Raw genomic sequence first — 21465 nt, forward strand, 5'->3', positions numbered from 1 at the left:
ATTGAAAACAAAACTTGTTAGTAAAAAAATGTATGTAGGAGTGGTTCACAGAACTAACCACATAACATTTGTAAATTGCTCATTCTTGTGCTTTATCATGTGATTTTTTTCAAGTGACTATTAATATTTCCAACAAAGAGAAGACAATGTAGAGGACAGTTAAAACTGGTAGACACTATAATAGACTCAATCAGAATGGCTGAACATTGTGGTATTCATTGGTTAGCAATCTGTGTCACCTCTTCTCTTATGAAGCTATAGTCGTTTCTTTTTTTTAAATTTGAATATGAATTTTACATAAGATAACATTTATTTATTTGGTCTCTCTTCATTTATTTCCACAGCCAAATCTAACTTCTTGTCCTTCAAAATGGTCTTGTGTCTTCTTAGCCGTTTACTTTTTGGCGGGGCAGGGGGCTCTTGGGCATGTCTTTATTATTTATTTTTAATTTTTTTGATTGAAGTATAGTTGACATACAGTACATTCGATAACATTTCAACCATGTAAAAATTACCAATAAAAATAAGTAGACATGCTCTTTCCTACTTAACCATCTAGTATTGGCTTTGTGCAGAAAAGTTTAGAAAATATTACGTTCTCAAGTTTAGAAATGGACTTGTTGATTTTTAAAAGAATTATTTTATAAAACCTTAAAACTTGGTTTAATTTCTATTATATAAAATGTCTAATCAGGTGGTTACTGCTCTGAATACAGGAAAACAAAGCAGAGCACAAGAAATAATCCCAGTGTGCTAGGAGCTTACAGGTTATTTCCTTGTTACTCCAAGTGTGCTCCTCAGCCCACTCGCAGCATCGCATCATCCAGGAGCTTGATGGAATTGCAGAATCTTGGGCCTGGCCCAGAAAAGTTGCATTCTAACAAGATCCCAGGTGATATGTATGCACGTTAAAGTTTGAGAAGCACTGCTCTATGCGCACACTCAAAATAAGTGTGTGTGTGTACGTGTGTATATACACTAATATAGATTCACACATACACACATATATATATATTCCCATCATTGGATTTTGTCTCTTCAGTGTCAGCTTTGATGGAAAGTATGATGAAAGAGGAACGTAAAATTCTGGATTTAGAGCCCTCTTTGTTAATTAATGCCTTTCCTTTCAAACGATCAGATTCCTTTTTTTTTTTTTTTTTTTTCAACGAAAGACTATCAGACTAATAGCACATTTACTGCCTGCTCTCTCTTCCATTTCCCCTGTTTCCTTGCCCAGAGAATAGAATAATTTCTGGCCTAGGTCTCAAATGTTTTATTAAGAAGTCTTTTCTTATTTTTGAAATCAGATATCTCAGAAATAGAGTCAAACCGATCATTTTCTCCAGAGAGACGACAGCAGTATTCTGATTATGATTATCATTCCTCGAATGAAAAGCTGAAGGAAAGACCAAAGTAAGATGATGCGTATTTTCCCTTGCACACATCCCTGTGGGTGTACGCACATACGTATTTGCAAATCTGTCACATGATGAGACATTAACATGACATGTGCTTAAGTTCAAGAGAGGACATGCATAGCAGATGGTCCAGGATGGGCACCACACCCACTGCCTTTAAGTCCACTGGGGATATTGCAGCTGCAGTGAGCACAGAGCCCAGCAAGGAACCCACATACCAAGAGGAATCCCCAGGTGAGGCTCATTTTAAACAGTCATGTTCAGGTGTCAGTGCTTGGTAATTCCAGAGGGTGGCTGGAAAGAGAGAAAGTATTTTAAAATCATTTTTATATATGGAAGAGGCACTCTTGTCTCATTTAATATTGAAAGAAACATAAAGAATAACAGCTCTTTCTGTGTGCCAACAGGTTGGTCACCTTTTGTTATATTTCATTAGTCACGGTCCTTTTGTCTCCCATCCCTGATCCCAACCTGAACTGTTTTCTGCTCACAACACTTCTGACACCAACTGTGAGGGTTTTGTCCTCTGCCCAACTACCAGTTCTCGAATTCTCCAGGTACCGACCAGGTGTCCTACAGTTCAATTCAGTTCTGACACTGACTGCCCAAGTTCATGCAGACCCCACAGGTTAAGGGCTCAGTCTCACAAGATGTCCCCACTACAGGCGCCAGTAACAAGTCCTGGGTTGCCGCCTTCACTTCTGACCAACCAGCTCTAAATTGGGGGTTCCCATGACCCTCTCCTCAAGTTTGATAATTTGCTAGAATGACTCACAGAACTCAGGAAAGCACTTTATTTACTATTACTTTTTTTTTTAAATACAAGATACAATTTAGGAACAGCCAAATGGAAGAGATGCATAGGGCAATGTCTGGGGAGAGGGTGGAGGGCTTTCCAGCCCTCTCCAGGCACGTCACCCTCCCAGCACCTCAATATTTTCAACCACCCTGAAGCATTCTGAATCCCCTTGTTTATGGAGGCTTTGTCATGTGCATGGCTTCCTCTTCCTGGTGACCAGCCCCATTCTGTGGCTATCCAGGAGTCATCTCTTTAGAACAAAGGATGCTCCCATCACCCAGGAAATTCCAAGGGATGTAGGACCTCTGTGTCAGGAACTGGGCTCAAAGATGGAACATTAGAGCAAAAGATACTCCTGGCACCCCTTTCACTCCAGAGATTATAGGGACTTTAGGATCTCTGAGGGTGGGGCAGAGACCAAATATATACTTCTAATTATGTCACAGTCACATTTTGCCAAACTTGATTAGTTGAAGTCCTTTTATGTCCCATTTCTGATCTCAACTCCATTCCCTACCCCTGCCCACCACCCCATAAAATTATCATGATTTAAATGCATACATATTTATCCATGGGAAAAAACAGCATTATTACATGGCTTTTAAGTTATTTTAAAAATGCTACCTGTTTGTAAATGTGATTATGCACCTTGCATTTTAAAGGTTCATTGTCTTCTCACTTCTTTTGAGAAATCATTGACACCTACTAATGCCTCAAAATTAAACTTAAGACATTTTTGTTTGATGTGATAACATATATGTAGCATCGGGTACAGACTTGAATTTTTTGTGGATTTTGTGATCTTTATATTTAGAGACAAGAAAAAGCCTGTTAGTCCAGGTTGGTAATGATGTTTTTTAATCCACAGCTCCTCCACCAAAACCAGCCCCAAGAACTGTTCTTCGTCCGAGTCCTGAAGATTTAGCAATATATGGGTATGTGTTTCAGTCTTTCTTGCTTTCCCCCTTTCTTCCTCCACACAGCTCTATCTCCATAATGGAAATTTGGAAGAATGGTTTTCTTAAACTATAGATGGTGATTTTGCATATAATCAGCTGCCCTTTAACCAACCCCTATTGCTACTGTTTGTGAGAAAGAGAAATCGTTTGTAGGACGAGTAAAATGTGGAAGTGAGTGAATGTTAACTTTGTCTGCTTGTCTGCTTACCTGGCTAGTTTTCCAGATGTTATTTTGAATACTTGAGTTTGCCAGATCAAGAACGCCCAGATCGATGAAGTATTGCTTAAGTATGGTGCCTCTGGTGCTTCTATAGGGGCTATAGTGACAGGTGATCCTGGCGTGTGGAGGGAGGGGAGAAGTGATACAGTGCTCTGCACTTGACAGTGAGAACCCCTGCTTCCGTGGTGTTCAGGAGCAGTGGCCTCTGGATTAGGATCCTGCTTCCCTGGACCCAGGCTGTGTCTCCATTTGACAGGATCCCTATGGGGTCAGCAGGCTTTCCTTTGAAAGAATCCTGAAGTAGGAATCAGATGGCCTTGATTTTTGCTCTAATCCTGCCCATTATTTGCTTTTAATCTTGAATGAGTTTACTTAAACATTCTCTATTTCTGTTCTTCACTGGTAAAGTGGCCTACTGATATTCATCTCACAGCCCCAAGGAAGATAAAATTATAGATTATATGAAAAAAATGAGAGAGAGCTTTTCAAAGGGTAAATCACTCTATAAATAGAATAAATTAAATTGCTCACTGCTAATGTTGGTTTCCCTTTACCCCGCCCCCCCCACAAAAATTTTCTCCCATCTTTCTTTCCTGAAATGGAACCCATTGCAGCCCCAATACCAAAATGGTGAGGTTCAAGAAGGGAGACAGCGTGGGCCTCCGGTTGGCCGGTGGCAATGATGTCGGGATATTTGTGGCCGGCATTCAAGAGGGTACCTCAGCGGAGCAAGAAGGTCTTCAAGAAGGGGACCAGATTCTGAAGGTAGGAAATCCCAGCCCTGTTTCTAAATGTTATTGGGAAAGAGTGGGGTTTTCTGGAGGGTCTTACATAAGGGACAGGAAAGTGGTCCAGCTTGTGAAAATAGACCGACTGCAGGTTTGTTGCTGCCAAGCATCAGGTCTCTGTTTCCTTCGAATGGGTCCTGTCTCCTCAGTCCTGGAACCCAAACCTCATCCCTATGTCTGTGGGACTTTATAGTGTTCAAGACCCTCACAAAGATTTTTATTAGTTTGATTAACAAAAAAATTGAGACTTGGGCTTCCCTGGTGGCGCAGTGGTTGCGAGTCCGCCTGCCGATGCAGGAGACACGGGTTCGTGCCCCGGTCCGGGAGGATCCCACATGCCGCAGAGCGGCTGGGCCCGTGAGCCATGGCCGCTGAGCCTGCGCGTCCGGAGCCTGTGCTCCGCAACGGGAGAGGCCACAACAGTGAGAGGCCCGCGTACCGCAAAAAAAAAAAAAAAAAATTGAGACTTCAACTAAAGGCCTAGGTGGAAGAGCTTTCAAAAGATCTTGCTAATGGTTGGTTTTTAGTTGATTGCCCTGCTTGGTTGTCACTCTTCAGGCTGTGTGCTGTAACTGAACAAAGGTGGGTGTTGGCATCAGATCATCTGATTTGAATCCTGTCCCAGCTTCATATTAGTCTGTGGCCTTGGCTTCGGCTCTGAGACTCGGGTTTCTGTATCTGTTCAATGGGGATAAGCATACCTGCCTCGCAGGCACCCTGGGAACATTAGAACAGATGATACTCGCAAGGCGCGCAGCAGAGTTCTTGGCAAAGAGTAGGAAGGTCAGTGTCTGTTCTTTATCCTGTTGGAAACTAACGAGTTGCTGCCACTCAGTGTGTTACTTACGTCTAAAATTGTCCAGGAAGGAGAATCCCTGGTTAATCAAATATTGGTACTTTTCAATTTACTATATATATGTTTGTATAATCTATTGGTTTAAAAAAATGATAACCAACTCATTTTTGACATTTTATCATGTATTTTCCACTGACTGCAGAATTAACTTCAAGAACACTGAGTACCTTGTGACTATAAAAATACAGAATGCTGGGGAATTGTCTGCACCAGAATTTCTGCTTCTGTAAACTTGCATTTCTTATGCGTACTAGGGGGTCTGGTAAGAGCGTCTAGCCTCAGAGGAGAGGGGAGAAAAGCAGAATTCCCAAAGGAAGCAGGCAGAGCACAAAAAGAGGTGGTCCTTTTCCTTCTTGGCCCTTGGCCTCATGGTGGTAGTTCAGATTTCATTTCTGGAGCCGATGAAGAGCAAACCTTGACCATGAGCTTTGCTGAAGCTTTCCAGTGACATTCTAGACCCTCTTTGGCTCTGGGCAGGATCCTAGAAGACTAAGTGTACCTGAGTGAACCTCAGGGTACCACATGATCCTAGGAAATACCACTTACCAAGTGCTACTGATAAGAACCCCATTTGAGTGCCAGCTCATACCAATTTACTCGTGGGCTGATGCCAAAGAAGAAAAAGCGTGTTTCCTAACTGATGTGGGACCATAGGAAGTCAGGTGGGAATTTGGAAACTTTTGCTCATGAAGGTTCAAGGATGATACATTTTTGTACCCTGTGGGGAAAAGGATTTTCAGAATTTTCATGAAAAAAAATTTGTAAATTCACTTAGGGGCTTGACAGACCTCTCTAAGTCGTTAAAATGAGAGTCACTTCCACATGTAAAAGTCATGATACACAATGTTTTCTACTTGAGAAAGTGTCTTGTTTCCTGTTATCACCTTGGCGACAAGGAAGAAACTGTGGGAACCAGCTTCTTCTGCAGTAGAGTCTCATCTGAAGGTCAGGCAGTAGATGGTCCTCATTCTTGGGTATGTGGAAATTTTCTGTTGACTGCAAAAGGAGCCCTCAATTCTTCAAAGGGGTGAAAAAGATTGAGCTCACCTACTGGGGCAGAGAAGTTGTGACACAGCCTTAGCGTAGCTGACACAGAATCCTCTTCAGGCTCACAGCAGACACAGCTAGACCGTGTAGACTACTAAATAGATAATGAAAGAGGATATTTATTGGGGAGGGCTGTACAACCTAGCCAAAGTGCTGTCCTGGACTTTTTTCCTTTAATTTGTTTCAGCACTCCTTTTCATGGTCAAATTGAATATATCAGGGTACAATGTACATACACTAAGCAGTTTACTCTGCTGTGGGTTTTTTATATTTTTGTTGTTGTTGTTGTTTGTTTGTTTGTTTTCTGTACGCGGGTCTCTCACTGTTGTGGCCCCTCCCGTTGCGGAGCACAGGCTCCGGACGCGCAGGCTCAGTGGCCATGGCTCACGGGCCCAGCCGCTCTGCGACACGCGGGATCCTCCCGGACCGGGGCACGAACCCGCGTCCCCTGCATCGGCAGGCGGACTCCCAACCACTGCACCACCAGGGGAGCCCTGCTGTGGGTTTTTTAAGTGCAGCTCTTCCTTTTGTAAAGGTGACAGCTTGACATGTGCAACGAAAAAGTGAGTGGGCTGTGGCAAAAGATGTGCCTTGTAAATAACAGAAGTACACATGCTTTAGTGCTTGGCTTACCTATCTCTTTGCTTATTTTTTTACCTAGTATGATGGTCATTTCTCTTTCAGAAACTATTAGAGGAAGGGAAAGAAAAAAAAAAAAAAAGCTCCTAAGTTTGGTTATTAACCATGTGGATTTTAGCTACCCTGTGTTGCTTTAATTTTGACCATTATAGTTTTGGGCTTGACAGAAGGTCAGTCTCTGAATAGAAAAGGACAAAGGGACCTCCAAGGTCTTCCCCCATGCCCTGTGACCTTACCTTATTTAAATAAACAAATACAAGCATGTACAGTGCATATAAAAACATACACGTGGCCACGTATGACACAGATGTAGGTCTGCAGATGGTGCACAAGAAAGGATTAATTACCAAAGCGTGAATATCCCTAATTCAGGGACAGAGAGATGGGAATGAGCTGTCTTAAATGCTATAAATATTGTTTCAGTGGAAAAGTTAACGTGATTGGTTTAGTAAATCACTGTATTTTAAAAGCACCAAGTAAATTTTAATCTCATGCCTATTTTCACTTAATGTTAAGTTCCAACCTTAATTAAATTAGACTCAATTAATGATTTTTTTTTTCAGTAGTAAGGCATTACTCTTTGATTAAAGGATTCTACAAGTCCTCAGTGACTGAAGAAAATATTTCAGAGGAATTCTGTATCTTCACTTCTGTAATACATTATTAAAATATTAGGTACTTTAAAATCATTTTTACATTTTACTTATGTGTAATTATTCTGTTTTAAAGTGGTTTTCAAGGTACAGGACAAAGATGTCAAAATGTCTTTTTTTTGTACCACTTTTCAATTTTACATGCTTTCTAACTTGTCTTCTGAGAGCTATTTACAGTGTACCCTACTCAGTGGGGAATAAATGTGAGCTTCTTGCCCATTATGTATCAGAAGCTTAAACTAAAAGCCTATAGATTAGGCTAATGATCTGCCACATAAGACTAATGTTCTTCAATTTCAGGTGCTAGAAGCTGTAAGAGAAAGGTGGATTTGATCAGAATCCTTATTTGCAGGCTTTTATTTGAATCAATTTGAAAAGTATTAATGCCTTAATCTGGGCCAGCACGCTCATTTACCATAGACCCCACCACTCCTTATTGCATTACAGTTATTGGATTTGTAATTGTACATTACCTTCCTGGCCACCTCTACAGGAGATTCAAAGAAGAGAGGGAAACGGACACAACTACAAGAAATTCTAACCTGATCCGGTGATGAGTCCTTGGTGGAATGGCGTAGTCCTAAGGCGTGGGTAGTGTGGGGAGGCAGGAGGGTATGGTGGTGCCCGCAGCCCAGGCCGGGTGCTAGGAGTCCCTGAGTAGGGCACTAAGGACTTCTTTACATCTGAGGTTTGCTGTGGGAAGGCCCTGATGAAAACAAACAGATCAAAAGCAGGTGGCACCTTTTTGAAAACAACTTATTTCTTCTTGTTTTGTGTTTTCTGTTTACCCCTCATCAGGTGAACACACAGGATTTCAGAGGGCTCGTTCGGGAGGATGCCGTTCTCTACCTGTTAGAAATCCCCAAAGGCGAAATGGTGACCATTTTAGCCCAGAGCCGAGCTGATGGTGAGCAAATTTGGTTATGAGTTTAGTGGGCGGTAGGAGAGGGAGGTAGCTTGGGAGCACAACAGGAAAATCTGGGTATTAAAAAATCGAAGTGGATCCTGACACCTGATCTCTAGGTCATAGGTATGTGGAAAGAATTCGGGTACCATTTAACTTTCTATACACATGTTTTCTGTGCACCTACTGAAAGAATTTCACTAGTTGTGTGATTTTGGAGTAAAACTGCTTTTCTGGACAGAGATCCATCCTTAATAACTGCCTGAAGTTATTATTGAGTTTTTCCATGACAGATGGAAAGGGCCACACCTGCTGGTCAGCTCTCATATTAACCTGTATCAGTCTGACAAGTTGCTTTACCTTTCCAAGCTTTATTGTTCTCATCTGTAAAATGGGGGTTAATAGAATCTTCTTGTCTGCTTCAACTAATACAGTTAATTGGCAACTGTATTAGGGTTCTCCAGAGAAATGGAACCAATAGGATGTGTATGTGTGTGTGTGTATATATCTTTCTATACATAGAAAGAGAGAGACAGAGACAGAGAGAGAGACAGGCAGACAGAGAAAGGGAGAAAGTGAGCTATTTATTGATATTGTGAGGAATTGGCTCACATGATTATGGAGCCTGGCAAGTTCCAAGATCTTCAGGGTGAGTTGGTGAGCTGGAGACCCAAAGAGAGCCAATGGTTTAGTTCCAGTCCAAGTCCAAAGGCCTGAGAACCAACAGAACCAGTGGTGTAGTTGCTGTCCAAAGGCGGACTGGCTCAAGATCCAAGAAGAGCCAGTGTATCTGTTTGAAGGCAGATGTCCCACTTTGAAAGCAAGAAGAGTTCATTTTTCTCTTACTCGGGGGACGGTTTACCTTTTTGTTCTGTTCAAGCCTTCAATGGACTGGCTGAAGCCCACCCAAATCAGGGAGGGCAATTGGCTTTACTCAGTCTGCCCGAGTTAAGTGTTAATCTCATCCAGAAACACCCTCATAGACACACCTAGAATAATATTTGACCAAATATCTGGGCACCCCATGGCCCAGTCAAGTCGATGCATAAAATTAACCATCACAGCAACTCATGAACTTAGTTACTTGTCCTTCTTCCTGTTTGAACTATGGTTCCCGCGGGGCCTGTGTGCTGAGTTAGCTAAATGCAAAGAAAGTAAAGAGGGTGATCAGAGTTCAGAGAGCTGATAACTCTTCCAGAAAAGACCTCTGGCCAAGCTGAGTACCACATGCAATGATGCTTTTGTCTTTCAGTGTATAGAGACATACTGGCTTGTGGCAGAGGGGATTCGTTTTTTATAAGAAGCCACTTTGAATGTGAGAAAGAAACTCCACAGAGCCTGGCCTTCACCAGAGGGGAGGTCTTCCGTGTGGTAGATACGCTGTATGATGGGAAACTGGGCCACTGGCTGGCCGTGAGGATCGGAAATGAATTGGAGAAAGGCTTAATCCCCAACAAAAGCAGGTATCTAAGACTGCACACTCCCATGCAACCCCTTTAAGCCTTCCTCCCACAAGTAAACAACACCTGCCCCCCGAAAGGAAGCCCCATATGACTTCATCATTTGTCATCACGACCTCTCCCATCATCCATTTCTTGTGTATGAGGAGACCTTGGAGATATCGCGGGTTTGGTTCCAGACCGCCGCAATGAAACGAATATCACAGTGAAGCAAGTCACACCAATTTTTTGGTTTACCAGTGCATACAGAAGTTATGTTTATATTTTACTGCAGTCTATTAAGTGTGCAGTAGCATTATGTCTAAAAAAATGTACATACCCTAATTAAAAATTATTTATAGCCAAAAACTGCTAACCATCATCCGAACCTTCAGTTAGTCATGGTGTTTTTGCTGGTGGAGGGTTTGAAATTTTGAGAGAATTCCCAAACTATGACACAGAGGCACAAAGTGAGCAAATGCTGTTGGGAAAATGGTACCGATAGACTTGCTCGATGCAGAGTTGCCACAAATCTTTAATTTGTAAAAGAAATGCAATATCTGCAAAGCACAATAAAGCGAAGTACAGTAAGACAGGGTGTGTCTGTATATCAGCCTAAACAGAACAAGCCATGTCATCATGTTTATTACTGATCTATTTCTGCTGGATTTTATGTGCACCTAGCCTTTCTCTGCCTCCATCCAGAAGAGAAAGGCCCTGTGTTTCTCACCCCGTGAAACTTGCTCATTGTCAAGCTGCACCTCTAATCTAAATCCATGAGTGACATGGACTGGATTTGATTAGTGACCCACACACTTGCGCATTTCCTGGCTTTAGAGCTTTACTTCCCCTGGTTTCTTCTCTCAGAGCAGAGCAAATGGCCAGCGTTCAGACTGCCCAGAGAGACAGCACTGGGGACAGGGCAGACTTCTGGAGGATGCGCGGCCAGAGATCGGGTGTAAAGAAGAACCTACGGAAGAGTCGGGAAGACCTGACGGCCGCTGTGTCGGTCAGCACCAAGTTCCCGGCTTACGAGAGGGTTTTGCTTCGAGAAGGTGTGGAAGCCAAGTGGGCCAGGAAATAATTCGACTGGGCTCAGAGCCTGTTTTCCTTTGTTTTTTAACTTTAATGGTCACATTCCAACTTATCTGTATCACTTAGGCCAAGCCAGCTTACAGAGTTGGAATCATGTTTAAATATGAAATAAGACTTAACAAAAAGTGAGCTATGCAAACTCTTAGTTCTTCAATCTCAGTTTGTTTTTTTTGTGTTTTTGTTTTTTTGGTTTTTTTTTTTTTTTTTTTTGCGATACGCGGGCCTCTCACCGTTGTGGCCTCTCCCGTTGCGGAGCACAGGCTCCGGACATGCAGGCTCAGCGGCCATGGCTCACGGGCCTAGCCGCTCCGCGGCATGTGGGATCTTCCCAGACCGGGGCACGAGCCCGTGTCCCCTGCATCGGCAGGCGGACTCTCAACCACTGCGCCACCAGGGAAGACCCTCAGTTATTTTTTTTTAATACTGCCATTCAGAAGTTTTTATATATTCTGTAGAGCAAAGCTCATCTTTAGTAATAGTGGAAGGAGTGAACTATAATAAAAGAGGGAGCTCTTTTGTTTTTGAGAAAAGAGCTAGTCTGAATTGGAGGTGGGAGAACACAATTTCTTTTAGTTGTGTTATCAATATATAAAATACTTTTGCTTCTTAACAGTTAAGGACATGTAGGTGTCTTCATGGCTTTTTTTTTTAATTGAAGTATAGTTGCTGTACAATATTATATGTTACAGGTGTACAATACAGTGATTCACAATTTTTAAAGGTTATACTTCATTCGTAGTTATTATAAGATATTGGCTATATTCCTCATGTTGTACAATATATCCTTCTAGCTTATTTTATACTTAATTTCATGGCTTTTTAAAATCTCATTTCAGCTGGTTTCAAGAGACCTGTGGTCTTATTTGGCCCCATAGCAGATATAGCCCTGGAGAAGTTGGCAAATGAGTTGCCCGACCTGTTCCAAACTGCTAGTAAGTCTGTCAGTGATAGTTTTTTTCTCCACCAATTTTTATTTTGAAAGATATCTAACATACAGAAAAAATAATCAACACCCACATACCCTTTACCTGGGGTCACTGTCAACAGGTAATGTTTTGCCATCTACACTCTTTCCCCCATAGACACACACATGCACACACACAGGCACACACACAAATTTTTATAATTTCTGCTGCACTGTTTGAAAGTTTAAGTTGCAGGCATTATAACACTTCCTACCTCTGTGAATCTCCTAATTCTCCTCCTATACAACCACAATACCATGATCACAGCCAAGAAATTTAACATTGATACAATAATTTTATTTAGTATATAGTCCTTTATTCAAATTTTCTTCAGTTATCCCAATTATGTCTTTCATAGCTTGTTGCTACTGTTTTTTATTTAATTCAGAATGCAACCAAGGAGCATGCAGTACATTTGATTTTTATGTCTTTCTGGTCTCCTCCTTTTTCTAAATTAGTTTGTAAAGTGATATTTTGAACAGTCCAAGCCATTTGTCTCATAGGATGTTCCCTGTTGGCCTGGCCTGTTTCCCCGGGTTAGATTTTGGTTAAACAGGTAGTGTGGGTCCTTCCCATTGCCTCTCATTAGGAGACAGCGAATGTCAGCTGTCCTGTCCTTGCTGATGCTAGGTTGGTGTACTTGGTTGTCACTGGTTTCTAAAATTGTATTCAGTCTCTCCCCCTTTTTTTTTCTTGCTTTTGCAGAAACGGAACCAAGAGATGCGGGATCTGAGAAATCCACCGGGGTGGTGCGGTTAAATACCGTGAGGCAAATTATTGAACAGGTGAGGAAATTCACTGGAAGGCTATGCTGTCAGAAAGAATTGGGTCATGGATTGCTGTGGGCTTTTCAATAATAGAATCTATATTTTTAATAATTATTAACTGTTAATGATAAAAGCTGAATATAAACATAAGCTGTTCCAGTGTGTGGAAACCAGCTGACGTTCTGTGGCACTGATATGTTGGTTCTCTCTGAGTTCTAAGCATTATACCAAATAACCTGTTAATTCGTTTTCCCAGAAGTTCTCATAAATTGGTAATATTAAAGTGGAGGGAAACATTTTCTGCTTTTTGATTTAAATTGGTACATTTTATCTGATGTAGCCTTTACTTATCAATACAAACTCTTTGATGCTATGTGGCTTTACATATCCATTCACATACCCATTTATTCAACTTTTTCCCGTTTCTAACAGGAAAAGCATGCGCTCCTGGATGTGACTCCTAAAGCTGTGGACCTGTTGAATTATACTCAGTGGTTCCCGATTGTGATTTTTTTCAACCCAGACTCTAGACAAGGTGTCAAAACCATGAGACAGAGGTTGAATCCGTCATCCAACAAAAGTTCTCGGAAGTTATTCGACCAAGCCAACAAGCTTAAAAAAACTTGTGCACATCTTTTCACAGGTAAGTGAAATGCAGAATGTAGTCTCTTTGCTCAAAAGTGAGAAATAGAGAATTGTAGAATGGAAGGAATAGGAAAATAATCAGAATGGAGAATAGTAATCTGAAATTCTATTCATGACTCCTTGAAAAGTCGCTAATCCTATAAAGTGAGTACACTAGACTCATGGCGTTTGTACATTTAGCCTTGTAATTTTGACTGTTTGAAAATGATCATAAAGATCCATAATACACAATACCTGGTCATTTTGATGAGGCTCAAATTTTGGGGTGGGACTACAAAGCTAGTGATTAAGCCTGGTGTAGCACCAAGTACCCATATCTGTTATGGATTGTGTCATTGTTCTCTGCTTACTATCCATGCATGCGCTGACTTACAAGGTGATCAGAACGTGGTTTCATTATTTTAAAATGTCCTTGAAATAGAAACTTGAACACTCTGGATATTAGATGATATTAAGGATTTATTACTCCTATTTTTAAGGTAAAAATGATACTGTGATTATGGTTTTTTTTAAGAGTTCTTATTTTTTAGGCATATATGCTAAATAAAATATTTATGGATGACCTAATATCATGTCTGGGATTTGCTTAAATAATCTTAAGTGGGACTATAGGCCAGACTGGCCAAGAGTTGATAGTTGTTGGGTGATATGTACATGGGAGTTTGTTAAACTGTTCTCTCCACTTTTGTGTACGTGTACAATTTTCCATAGTAGAATTTTTTAAAATATTTATTTGGTTGCACTGGGTCTTAATTGCGGCTCATGGGCTCCTTAGTTGCAGCTCCAAGCCTCCTTAGTTGCGGTACTTGGGCTCTTTGGTTGCAACAGGTGGACTCCTTAGTTGTAGCCCATGGGCTCCTTAGTTGTGGCATGCATGTGGGATCTAGGTCCCTGACCAGGGATCAAAACCGGACCCCCTGCATTGGGAGTGTGGAGTCTTATCCACTGTGCCACCAGGGAAGTCCCATAGAATATTTTTTAAAGTTTCCTGAAATGAAGACCTACTGCCTACTGCTACTGTTATTCATGAAAGTGAAATGATTTAAGAATGTGACCTGTTTCTGTAACTGAATATATGCACTATCTATGAAAATGACTAGTTCTGTGAATGTGGTATAATTAAGGGTCTAACAGGGTGGCATGAAGTTTTTGGTCATGCATTTTTGTGGGAGCAACATGAGGAGACTGTGTGGATGTAATTAATATCCTTAGGATAATGATAGCTTTTTTGAGTTCAGTGCCAGTCATCACCAGGCTGTGTCATTTTTAGCTTATCTGACACTGGGAAGGGAAGGGGAGGGGGTGAATGAATGATGAATGTCCACATTAGACCGTATTTTACTCTTACTGGCTTTTCTTGTTAAAGAGTGAGATGCACTACTTAACCACTATGGTGAAGTGCTCTAAGAGGTAGGTAATCTAGCCAAATGCAAAGAAGAGAATGGTGTGTCATAAACTGGGTTTTTGTGACTGTAGCATCTTAAGAGCTTGTGCTTTTGGTATGTTCATATATAATCTTTCTTCTGTTGTTTTTACTACTACCACTATAATTATTATTATCATCATTACTATTTTTATTATAGCAATGGCTAACAGTGGTACAGACTTTCATGTGCACTGTCTTATTAGGCCATAGGAAAGGCCAGGTGATTTCCACAAGGTCAGTCACACATTAGTATATGGCTAAGCCCAGACTAACACTGTAGTGTCTCTGACTGTGGGTCCAATATTCTATATACTTTACAGCACAGACGTATTATCCTAATGCTGAAAGGGGTCATATAGTGCTGTTCCTCTATTTAATAGATAATTTTCCCATTGAACTGAGGTCCATATGATTGCAACTAAGCTAATTAGAAAGTTGAAGGTTTTGGGATAACTAACGTTGGAGGCTGTGACACTGTGAGTGTCCAATTTCATCTAGAACTTTGAGGTGATCCACTGTCAACACAGGTTGCCAGCCTTTAGTATGGAATTAGTCATCAGGATGGATGGAACAGGGTGCCAGGTAACTTATCAAAAGGCCTCAGTTGTCAATGAGATGGCCTTTCGCAGCAATCTTCCAGACTTCTAAGTTTAACTCTTAAGAGCTGTGTGAATGGCCCCACTGAGCGCTTTCTATGCCTCGTGTCTCACTCAGCCTGGCCAGGCTGTGATTTGATTGTGTGCACCATGGCCAAAATCCAAGGTTTTTTTATTATTTTAAATTTATGTCATTTTAATGAATTAATAATTGGGAAAAATAGGCTACTATGATGAACAGTAATTCAGAATCAAGGCTTATGTTGCAGGTGGTCTCACCAGGCTCAATATCCTTCTTTTTTCCTTGTTGCACAGTAACAAGAAAATCTTGTTTGCTGCAGTTGATTATTTAATTATGACGGTATGAAAATGGCTCTCCTTGAAGTTACTGTGTAGTAAACGTGATTGAGTAGAAGAACTGAAGATATGTAGACTATTAGTGTGTTGGTAAATTGTTAGTATTTCAGATATAGGACAAATCAGGGTTTAGTATGATAATACTAGTGAGTGGTTACAGGAAAAGCTAACATTGCTAGTGCTTGTTGATTTACCTTTTTTGTACTGTTATACTTATTGTTATGTCTTGGTCATTTTTGAAATAATTTATTTTATAAATTATTTGGTCTTTTGTTTTTTTATGTATGTCCATTACTATTTTTACAATATAATAAATGCCTTTTATCTAAAAAATAAAAACTAAAAAAATTAAAATAAAATGGCTCTTCTTGCAAACTCAAGATACTTCTTAATTAAGTGGAGATGACCAGGGAAACTTCATTCTGAGATTTGCCCAAAAGCAATTTAACTTGTCAATGTAAATTAAAATATTAGGCTGTCCATCCCTCCCCCCTCATTAAAAAAATTTTATTTTAGAATACATTTGCATGCACATGTTGCAAAAATTATTTTTTAAAACCTGAAGTTTAAGTTACATGCTTTCTTGGAATTCCTGAAGCGCTCAGTCCATGGTTTAAATACCACGGAAATGGAATTGTGGACTTAGAGACCCACACAGGGCCACCCTTTGTATGAAATTGTGGGATTTTTTTAAAGTACTAAAGGATAGCACTTTTATCAGTTTTCTCAGATTTCATTAATGTGAAATTTGTATAATTCAGTCCTGAGAATTTGGAAATGCTAAACAAATACTATTTATTAGTGATACTATTTTACGCTTTTAAAAAATCTTTAAATGTTACATATTGTAAAAGAAATTTTCTATGCCATAATATAGTGTTTGAGAAAGCCTAGGGAGAGGAGTGAATCATGTACTAGTCAAAAGTACCCAAACCGCAGGAGGCAGTTCTTGGTTTCCCAAGGACATGCAGGGACTCTGAGGGCCACAGGAAGCAGATTGTGGCAAGTTGCCACAATCCCTGGCTGGGCACTTCAGTTGATGCTTGTCCATTTAGAGAGGGTCCCTGCCACATGAATAGCTTCACTGAAATTTAATTTATATACTCTATAATTCACCCACTTAAACTGTACAGTTTAGTAGTTTTTAGTATATTCAGAGATGTATAGCCCTCAGCACCATCCATTTTAGAACTTTTCCATCACCCAGAAGACAAACTTCATACCCATTACAGTCACTCCTGATTTCTCCCCACCCCTCCAGCCTCACATGTCACCTTTTGCTGTTGCGCTCGGTGCTCCCCAACCTCCTTGGGTAGAGAAGGAAAAGGAGCACCGAGCGCACTTGTGCGGGGGCTGGGAAGGGATGCCCGTAGAATCCCAGGACTCCCAGCCGAGATGGAGGCTGAGTGAAGCTCCTTTCAATATTTCACTTTCTAGCATTCTATCCAAGGGAACATGGGTCTAGTCCAGAGGTTGGGAACAATAGGAATTAACCAGTATTGCTTGTAGTCAAAGAATCTGAAAAAGTTAAGGAGCAGAAGCCAATAGTAAACTAAAGGGACTTGATTTCAAGTGAAGGGAAGCATCATAGCTGTGCACCCACCTGTTAAAGAGAGGTCAAGTGCATGAGTTGGATGTTACCAACTTAGTTGGAAATTACATTTTTATGGGGCTTAGGAAATGAGTTACTATAAACCTCTTTTTTTTTTTTTTCATATACTTGACTCAATGTGAGTTCAATAAGAGGTTTCTGACTTTTTTCATTTTATCGGGGGGCATGAACGTATTTTCTGCATGTCACAAATACCCCTTTTAACTTTAGGTTTTCCTTATGATAAATACAAACTGTACTCATCTCAGACAGCTCCAACATAAAGCTTTAAAAGGCAGCAGAATGTTCTGTATACACTTAGTGCAAATCACTCATTTTGTCTATAGGGTGCCCGATCTCACTTCTGTTACCAAGAGGACAATAATCTTTTTAAAATACCATGATAAGGATACAAAAGTCCAAGGAATCAAGGTTAATTTTCCTTGAGTTGTCCAAGGTATCAGTTTATTCTAATGCTGTAAATAATTAATAACCAAGGAAACTGTAAGCTCATTCAGGATTTTCCAAGGTCAGTGTTAGGACTCTTTAAATGAAAGAATACTATACGTTACTACGAAGAAAACCTGAAGCATAATTGCTTACGAAATTTGCTTACTGGTTCTTTTTGGCTCTTTACAAAGAATTATGCAGACTTCAGGATAGGTGGGACAGGCTGCCGAACAACTTTTATCAACAAGTTCCAATTTTCTTTTGAGTGCCACATAATGCAATACCCCTTAATAATAGGCCATGGTGATTTAGTTTTTAAAAATCCTAATTTACCTTCAGTTTGTTCATTTTAGGCCCAGTTTTGATTATTTGGTTTATCCCCATTAGGTCCATAAATACATATTGCTGAAGAACGATCACATGTGTTTTACGTGGTTGGTATTTTATACCGGTGCTCGAAATTCATGTTTGTCATGCCGTGGCTAAGACCATAGACTCTAAAAGCAAACTTCTGAGTTTGCATCTAGGCTTTTCCACTGGCTTGGTGCGAGGCCTTGGGCTAGTTACTTTCACTACTGTGAAAGTAACTTTTTTACTGTGAAAGTAACTACTGAAGCACTACTGTGCTTCAGTTTCTCACCTGTAAAACAGGGATAATAGCAACACCCACCTTGTGAGGTTTGTTTAAGCATGAAATGAGCTAATCCATGTAAGGTATTAGGAAAACTGCTTGGTCAATCATAGTAAGTGCCATTACATAAGATATACTTTGTTCTGAATAGAAAACATACGTTCTGTAAATACGCACCTGTACAGTTTGGTTAATCTATGTCTATATTCTAAAATGTTTAATCCTATCAAAATGATATTTATTTAAACGTTATCTTTAGTTTTTTATTGGAGATAACATATACCTTGGTATATGTTTTTCTCACTTATAATGTTCCTGTCTATGTATTGATCTTTAAAATACAGCACATTTATATTTGGTTCAGATGTGTTATCTTTGCCCCTGAAAACACACTGTTTAAAAACATATTTGGGAGTTCCCTGGTAGTCTAGTGGTTAGTATTTGGTACTTTCACTGCTGTGGCCTGGCTTCAGTCCCTGATTAGGGAACTGAGAATCCCGCAAGCCGTATGGCACGGCCAAAATAAAAACAACAAATTTTTTAAAGGTAGCTTTTCTGAAAAATAGACATTCTTTAAATAAATTAATCCATTTTTAGCTTTATAACATCCACCTGTAATGTAAACTCCAACAGCCAGATGGTAATAGGGTTTTTTTTTAATATAAATTTGTTTATTTATTCTTATTTTTGGCTGTGTTGTGTCTTTGTTGCTGTGCACGGGCTTTCTCTAGTTGCGGCACACAGGGGCTGCTCTTCGTTGCGGTACGTGGGCTTCTCATTGCGGTGGCTTCTCTTGTTGCAGAGCACGGGCTCTAGGTGCGCGGGCTCAGCAGTTGTGGCTCTCAGGCTCTAGAGCCACAGGCTCAGCAGTTGTGGTGCAAGGGCTTAGCTGCTCCGCGGGATGTGGGATCTTTGTGGACCAGGGCTCAAACCCGTGTCCCCCTGCATTGGCAGGAGGATTCTTAACTACTGAGCCACCAGAGAAGCCCCAAGATGGTAATAGTTTTAATTACATTCGACTAAAGGGATTTAGTGTTCAAATATTTGTAAACACTTTCTCTTTCATCTGCCAAAGTTTTAACTTAAATATGAAAGTTAGGATAAATTATGTCCAATGGGGTTTCTAATAAAAATTTCTCTGGAAATTGAGGCACACCTTTTGGTTTGCATTTCTATAGCTACAATCAACCTAAATTCAGCCAACGATAGCTGGTTTGGCAGCTTGAAGGACGTGATTCAGCATCAGCAAGGAGAAGCAGTTTGGGTCTCCGAAGGAAAGGTATGTGGCACAGATACTCTGCTGTGAGGTGAGAGTCCACGTTCTGAGTTTTTTCTCCAGAGGGTAGTGAATGTAGTAAAACCATGCCTATTTCAAGTGATCCCAACATGTGCATAAGTAGTTTGAAAATTTATAAATTCTCTGAAAAAGTAATAAAATGAAGGGACTTCTACAAGAAAAGCAGAATGGGATATATGCAACCCTACATTCACTTCCCTTTTGCTTTTAACGTAGTAACTAGTGTTTTGTTCCAAGCACACTAATCAGAGCTTACAAGACCTTGTGTTGAGCTCCACAGCTTATTACGAAGGACTTGGGAAACCAAGAGTGGAGAGGTGAGGTTGAGCTATGTGGAGAACATGGTTAAAAATTAATAGAAAGAAGAAAAGCTAATGGAGTTTGAATCATTGGCTTAGAAAGAAGTTTGGCAGAGAATGTGTCCTAGGGATTTGAGTAGGTGACGAGAGAGCATTGGGTACTTGTATAGGCGCCTAACCTTGGCTCGCGTCTCATCTGTGGAGGCAGTTTACACGCAGCCCTACTTCAGGGAGGGAGCAAAGAAACTATAGAATTCCCTGTGGTTCTAGGAGCCTTTGGTGCTGGTATTCTGTGGTCCAGCTGAATTAAGGTAGTTTGTGAGACGTTAGAGGTACGATTTTTGTTGCGGAAGTGCCTCCATTACCAGTTAGATGGTTGAGCCTAGTCTTGCCCTTTAGGAACTGCATGTTTAGTCAGAGTATCTAGTAGCATCTACTGAGTGCTTATACCCACTCTGGCTTTGTGCTAGCCTCTGTGGTGAGAACAAGTTGAACAGGACATAGCTTCTGCCCTCAAGGATTCGAGAATCTCATGGATGAGCGGAGAGATGTGCAGCTCAAGGTAGAGGGCACGATTGCTAGGAGACAAATACAACAGAGACAGCTGGAGGAGAGCCAAATTCTGGAAGAAAAGTGCAACAGTCTGAGGAAGCCTGGCTCAGTAGTGGTATGTAGGATGGATGGTGGCAAGGAGAGATGGGGCAGAGGGTTTCTAATCTGAGTCTCTGCACAAAAATTAACCTAGTAATTTAAAGCCAAGTGATTCCAGGAAGATAAAGGTGACTTCCCTTTCTAGAACAAGTCAAGGTTTCAGTCACTTGGCTGTGCCCTTGGGAGTTTTCTTGAGTCCTCACTCCCAGGAGCCATATCAGATTCCACTGACCCTTCAAAACAAATTCCTCTAGATGGAAGGGATGGATGATGACCCCGAAGACCGCATGTCCTACTTAACCGCCATGGGCGCGGACTATCTGAGTTGCGACAGCCGCCTCATCAGTGACTTTGAAGACACCGACGGCGAAGGAGGTGCCTACACTGACAATGAGCTGGATGAGCCAGCTGAGGAGCTGCTGGTGTCTTCCATCACCCGCTCCTCGGAGCCGGTGCAGCACGAGGAGGTGAGGCGAGGAGGCCATGGGCTGCCCGGCCCTGGGCAGGAAAAGGAGGTTCTGGCGTTTCACTTGAATTCCTCTGGCCAGCTGTTTATGCAGGGTGCCGTGGCAGGTATTCCTAAGGGTTGGAGCAGATGATGTCTAGGGAGCCTCTCATTCCAAGCCAGTGCCTGTATGATTGTGGATGTGGTCCACGGGGGAGTGGGACAGGAGCTAAGCTCTGGGAGAGGTTGAGTGATCAGCACTCATCACACAGATGCCGTCGGGCGTGACGTCACGATATCGGGCCGGCTGTCCAAATTACAAGTGGGACGTTATTTTTAAATACAGTATTGTTATATTCACTTGTAACCTTTGATTAGGTCTCTCTCTGTACTCTTAGGTATCCATGCTTTTTCTTCTCCACCCTACCTTTAACCTTTCTAATCTTGCAAAAACTCCTGTTTCCCCATCAGTTTCCTTCTCTCTTGTATCTCAATTTTTTAATTGAGTTCGCTGATTAATTATGTCTG

General features: G+C 41.1%; 1 protein-coding gene across 9 annotated transcripts in view; it reads left to right on the forward strand.

Annotated features, from left to right (window-relative positions):
* TJP2 (tight junction protein 2) overlaps positions 1–21465 on the forward strand; it is a 130680-nt gene that overhangs the window by 103061 nt on the left and 6154 nt on the right. For 7 of the 9 annotated variants that reach the window (XM_059072710.2, XM_059072709.2, XM_067039558.1 and 4 more), the window contains 12 exons: positions 1308–1413; positions 1519–1652; positions 3086–3152; positions 4011–4161; positions 8178–8286; positions 9536–9746; positions 10590–10777; positions 11654–11749; positions 12488–12567; positions 12982–13192; positions 19424–19524; positions 20747–20959. In XM_059072710.2, coding sequence (XP_058928693.1) covers positions 1308–1413; positions 1519–1652; positions 3086–3152; positions 4011–4161; positions 8178–8286; positions 9536–9746; positions 10590–10777; positions 11654–11749; positions 12488–12567; positions 12982–13192; positions 19424–19524; positions 20747–20959 — 1667 coding nt within the window. The remainder of the gene's footprint in view (positions 1–1307; positions 1414–1518; positions 1653–3085; positions 3153–4010; positions 4162–8177; positions 8287–9535; positions 9747–10589; positions 10778–11653; positions 11750–12487; positions 12568–12981; positions 13193–19423; positions 19525–20746; positions 20960–21465) is intronic. The other 2 variants (XM_067039561.1, XM_067039560.1) reach the window with 1 other exon arrangement.

Source organism: Kogia breviceps, chromosome 8 (genome assembly GCF_026419965.1).
Source record: "Kogia breviceps isolate mKogBre1 chromosome 8, mKogBre1 haplotype 1, whole genome shotgun sequence".
Taxonomy (NCBI): Eukaryota; Metazoa; Chordata; class Mammalia; order Artiodactyla; family Physeteridae; genus Kogia; species Kogia breviceps.